General features: G+C 47.6%; 1 protein-coding gene across 1 annotated transcript; it reads right to left on the reverse strand.

Annotated features, from left to right (window-relative positions):
- Positions 1–486: 486 nt before the first annotated feature.
- LOC120979370 (olfactory receptor 1468-like) lies at positions 487–1,425 on the reverse strand. Its single transcript, XM_040408082.1, has one exon. It carries the CDS (start codon positions 1,423–1,425, stop codon positions 487–489), a length of 939 nt encoding a protein of 312 aa, XP_040264016.1.
- Between the last annotated feature and the right edge of the window lie 3,869 nt (positions 1,426–5,294).

The raw sequence follows: 5,294 nt of genomic DNA on the forward strand, positions 1-5,294 counted from the left end.
TGGCAACTTCCCCTCAGAGGTAGTGAGGTAAAATCTGCTACTATTCTGGGTTTGGTTTACAGGCGGCACATAATGGCCCGATAAATATATAAAACGTACCTAGTATATTGTATCCATGGATTATACCATCCTTTGTATATGAAATAGATGTGGATTATCTAAAAAAAATTGGCACCTTGTTTACTATACAGCTGTAAATGGTGATTGCAATTTGGCACTATTGAGTAGATTCCCTACTGTTAGTATTATTAAGTAATCAGTATTTTAATAATGTTCAATAAAATTTTGATTATTTTAAAAGGAATTGAGTATTACTCATTGTGTTATTGACTATATTAGTAAGATTGAGTATTCCTGTTAGGTATAGGTGTAACTACCTGAGGATCAATTGTAGTGATAATCATAATTTTATTTAGTAAATTTAGGCAAAGTTGCTACAAGTTTTTTTTGTCTATGCACAAGTCTATAATAAGTCCTGGGCTGGGGTCATGTGCGTCTTCTTGTACCATCTGTATGTAAAGCTCTCCTCAGTGCGACCTTCAGGTCTTTGTTCCTTAGGCTGTAGATTAAGGGGTTAAGTAAGGGGGTGATTAGTGCATATATCACAGTGACTACTTGGTTCAATGCAGAAAAATTGCTTGAGTTAGGAACAAGGTAGATAAAAGTTATGGACGCATAAAATATAAAAACCACAGTCAGATGAGACGTACAGGTGGAGAAAGCTTTATGTCTTCCATCACTGGTGCAAATTTTAAAGACTGTGCTAAACATTCTGACATACGGGTAAAATGTGGCAACAAAGGCTATGAAACTCAGAAGACCCCCAACAACTATTAAAACTAGAAAATTGATGAAAGTATCAGTACAAGAAATCTGGAGCAAATGGGGCAGATCACAAAAGAAATTGTGGATGATGTTGGGACCACAGAACGTCAACCTTCTTAAACATAAAGTACAAATGGTGGGCATGAGGAGACCAGATGACCAAACCAAAGACACTATCTGAGTACATGTGCCCCATGACATGATCTGAGAGTAGTGGAGAGGACGGCAGATGGCTACATACCGGTCATAAGACATGGAGGTCAATAAATAAACCTCAGAGCCCCCGAAATAGATGACAAAGAACATTTGTGTTATGCAGTCTGAGAGAGACATAGACCAATGTTGGGTGATGTCAGCAAAGAGCAACCTTGGGGCAGTGACTGATGAGTAGGACATGTCCAAGAACGCTAAGTTTCCAAGAAAGAAATACATGGGTGTGTGAAGATGAGCACAAGTAAGAACCAGAAGGAGGATAATAAAGTTTATCAAAAAAGTCATCAGATAGATGAGGAGGAAGACGATGAAGAGGGCATAGATGGTCTTTTGATTATCCGATAGACTCATGAGAAGAACGCTGGAAATTGTTGTTTGGTTTTTCATGTTTTTATATATTTTTTTCTTCATAAAATTTTCTAAATCAATAAAAATTATGACAACATTGAAACATTAGGAGGATTTGATGGAATATATGAACCCAACAAGTGAACATCTCAGCTCAGACATAAAATATCTGATGCTAACAGCTAATGGCGTCCTTTATTTTAAAGTCATTGGTTCTCCCAGGAGCTGAAGCCACAGAAGCCCAGACCTTTGCTCTGCACATCCAGGAATAATGTAATCAGGTCTCAGGAGTCAGGACGCTCAATTTCATGGTTGTTTATAGTGGAGGATTTCTGTGTGTTCCTATTAACTAGTGAATATCCACAAAACTCAGGTCTCTGGCAAATACAGTGAGTCATGTCATATGCAGAGCAATATAGTGTTGGGGCCAGGAAGAACTGAGGACCAAAGTTAAAAGTTGTGACCTTCCCCTTATTGTCTATAGTGTAGGATTTTACAGTTTCATTTTAACAGGTCATTTCCAGGGGCCTCCATGCACAGGAATGATGGTATGTTTGGACCCTCTCTCCAGAGTATTCTTATTTTGTCTTTACAGTAAATTTGAGCCTTGACTTTTATTATCTTAGGAAGCTGCTGTGAAGGTGGTCGCGAGCCCCTTACCTTACCTAGTGGACGGCGTGTGGCTGCAGAGGTTGTACATATGGTTTGTCTGTCCTTGGTCATTTCTTATCCTGAATAAAGAGAGTGTTGAAGGCCAAGAAAGGATGACAAGAGTCCCGACAAACTCCAGTGCGGTGGTCAATGTTTTATTTATTTATAGGGCTCTTTAATGACGTCCTTCTGCCTAGAGTCCATTTTGGCTGATCCATATGTACTGTAGGTCTACACTATAGTTATAGAGTGAGAGCTTGGAGCGCCCCAGGGGTAAGACGATATATTGCTTCCAATAACAGCGGAGACATCATGTACATGAGGAGGAAATGTACCTGCTAGTTAGTATAGGAAAAGGTTCTTTACAGTAAGAGGATCACATGACCCCAGGTGGTGTGTGTATACACCAAAAAGCAAAAATGTTTTGGACCATGTTTTTAAGCAGAAAAAAAAATCGTACAGTTTTTAACCACTTCCAGACGCAGCCAGTTTTCTCCTTCCTCAGGAAGCCTCATTTTCCAATTCTGACATGTGTCACTTTAAGTATGTGGTAATAACTTTCAAATGCTTCTACTTATCCAAGAATTATTTTCTGTGACAAATTGTACTTAATGTTAATGGTAAAAAAAAACTTTTAAAATGACAGAAAATTTGGAAAAGCTAGCAGTTTTGTAAATTTGAAGACAGACAGGACAGATAGTGGTACCTTCTCTGGGACTTACATATAAATGCTCACGTGATCAGTATGAAATCGCCAGGGGGTCCGACTTCTAACACCCCTGCTGATAAATGTGGCTGATCTGCAATACAAAGCACAGCTTGGTAATGTCACGGCCTATGGTGCACGCTGTGACACTGTTGCCACACTTGCGGTTGCCCGCCCTGCAACATGTTGCTGTGAGAGCATGCGGTGGCAGTGTCTCGGCCTTCTGGGCGATTGCCGTGACATGCTTGCCACGCATGCTGTTCCCGGTGGTTACGTGGTTTAGTGGAAGGCTGAAAAGTCAGCCTGAATTTGTGGGAGGGGCATCTTACCTTCTTAAGCTCCAGCCCCCAGCTCCTCAGGGCGCTTGTGTTCATACCTTGGATAAGAAGTCGCCCGCTGGTACCACAGCCGCCGTGTACGTCGCAGGTTTCTCCCCTAGGAAGAAGTAGCGTATGCAGGCACTTGTTGTTCCCTTCACTGGGCTCCCCGAGCAGCGGCGCAGGCTCCGGCTTCCGGTTTCCGGTCACGAGATCGGCGTGCGTTCCAGCGTGGAGCGCACGCCGGAGTTCATTCTAGGCCCGGCGCTCTCTCCACGGTCAGACGGCTTCAGGACAGGTAAGCACTGTCCCCGCAAGCTATCCCCCCTCACAGGAGCCCTCCGGTCCGGGCCCCCATGTTTCCAGGCTTCCGGTCGCGGGTTCGGCGTGCGTTCCAGCGTGGAACGCACACCGATATCTGCTCGCGGACCCGGTCCCCCCTACCCACTTACGGCTCCTCCCTCAGTTCACCCCCAACCATCACGCACCAACTACCACGGTGCCCACCACTCATGTCACAGCTACCATTACCCCCAAGTCATACTCGCATCTCTTCCTGCTCCTGGGGGTAGGCCGGCGTGCGTTCCAGCGTGGAACTCACGTCAGATAACCCACTACCTCACATATGGTGTAAGTAGGGGGGTCCAGCCCCTGGGCAGGAACTATTTATGCACGGTAAATGGCCCATACATAATTCGCGGGTGTTGTGGAAACTAGTGGTACTGCCAGGCAACCAGACAGTTATGGAGTGCACACTCGGCCGGGCCAGGCATTGTTAGGTATATGTTTAAAAAGCTGTATATGATTAAAAAGCTGTTCTCTGTCTCCGCTCATAGGGGCGTTAGGTGGGGGGACGCGGGAGCACGCTATTTACGGTTCTGAGGTGAAGAGAGTCGGGGGTCTCCTCAGAAGTAGATTAGTACCTTACCTCGCCCCAGGACGCAATTATCTGTGCAACCCGTAATGGCGGCACGGCCATGTGATATATGTATGTGCTTTTACGTTGTATGCTGTTTCCTGTTTTCCGCTGGTTCGCCCAGGCTCACACCTATCTCTGTCTCCTGGACCACCCAGGCTCACACCTGCCTCTGTCTCCTGGATCGCCCAGGCTCGTACCTGCCTCTTTCTCCTGGATCGCCCAGGCTCACACCTACCTGTGTCTCCTGGATCGCCCAGGCTCACACCTACCTCTGTCTCCTGGATTGCCCAGGCTCACACCTACCTGTGTCTCCTGGATCGCCCAGGCTCACACCTACCTCTGTCTCCTGGATCGCCCAGGCTCACACCTGCCTCTGTCTCCTGGATCGCCCAGGCTCGTACCTGCCTCTTTCTCCTGGATCGCCCAGGCTCACACCTACCTGTGTCTCCTGGATCGCCCAGGCTCACACCTACCTCTGTCTCCTGGATCGCCCAGGCTCACACCTACCTGTGTCTCCTGGATCGCCCAGGCTCACACCTACCTCTGTCTCCTGTATCGCCCAGGCTCACACCTACCTGTGTCTCCTGGATCGCCCAGGCTCACACCTACCTCTGTCTCCTGGTGGGTAGGTAGTGGCCAGGTCCACCCAGGTTCAAGGTAATGCCCGACGCACCCAGGTGTCCGTCATTTTCACGAAAGGTGTATGTAATCGCCTGATTCGCTCAGGATTCCATGTTGCCTGAACCGCTCAGGATTCAAGGTATTTGCCTGAATCGCTCAGGTTCCATGCATCTGCCTGGAACGCTCGGGGGTCCGGCTGGTTCCTGGTTACCCGGTTTGTGTCCTGCATGTCTGGATTCCTGTTTCCTGCAGGTCTTGTTGCATGCAGCGTGACTTCGGGCCCTGATTCTGGCAGTTCAGGGTCATCCAGCAGTTGGCCATGGCGCCCAGGCTGCATCCTGGTTCTCCGTCGCTTCATTCCAGTGCCACCAGATCGCACCTCTCTCCAGGTCTCGTACCAACGCAAGCTTATTGTCATGTAAGCAGAGCCTCAGGCCACCGGAATTTCGATCCATGCTCAATTGTGTCGCAGGGCTCCTCCGTGTCCGGTCACTCCACGGTGCCAGGTTTCAGGTAAGGTCCAGCCGAGTGGCGGCTTTCCGCTCCTCCGCAACTCAGAGTCTTCCTTCATTCATCACGAGCCTCCATTCCTAGGTCTTCAGTATTGCCGGAGAGTTGGCAGCGCTGTCCGTTGATTCAGGTAGGTTGCGATCCTTTCTATGCCATGGTCATTCCTGTTTCCTTTCCGCTCTCG

The sequence above is a fragment of the Bufo bufo genome, chromosome 9 (genome assembly GCF_905171765.1).
Source record: "Bufo bufo chromosome 9, aBufBuf1.1, whole genome shotgun sequence".
Classification (NCBI taxonomy): domain Eukaryota; kingdom Metazoa; phylum Chordata; class Amphibia; order Anura; family Bufonidae; genus Bufo; species Bufo bufo.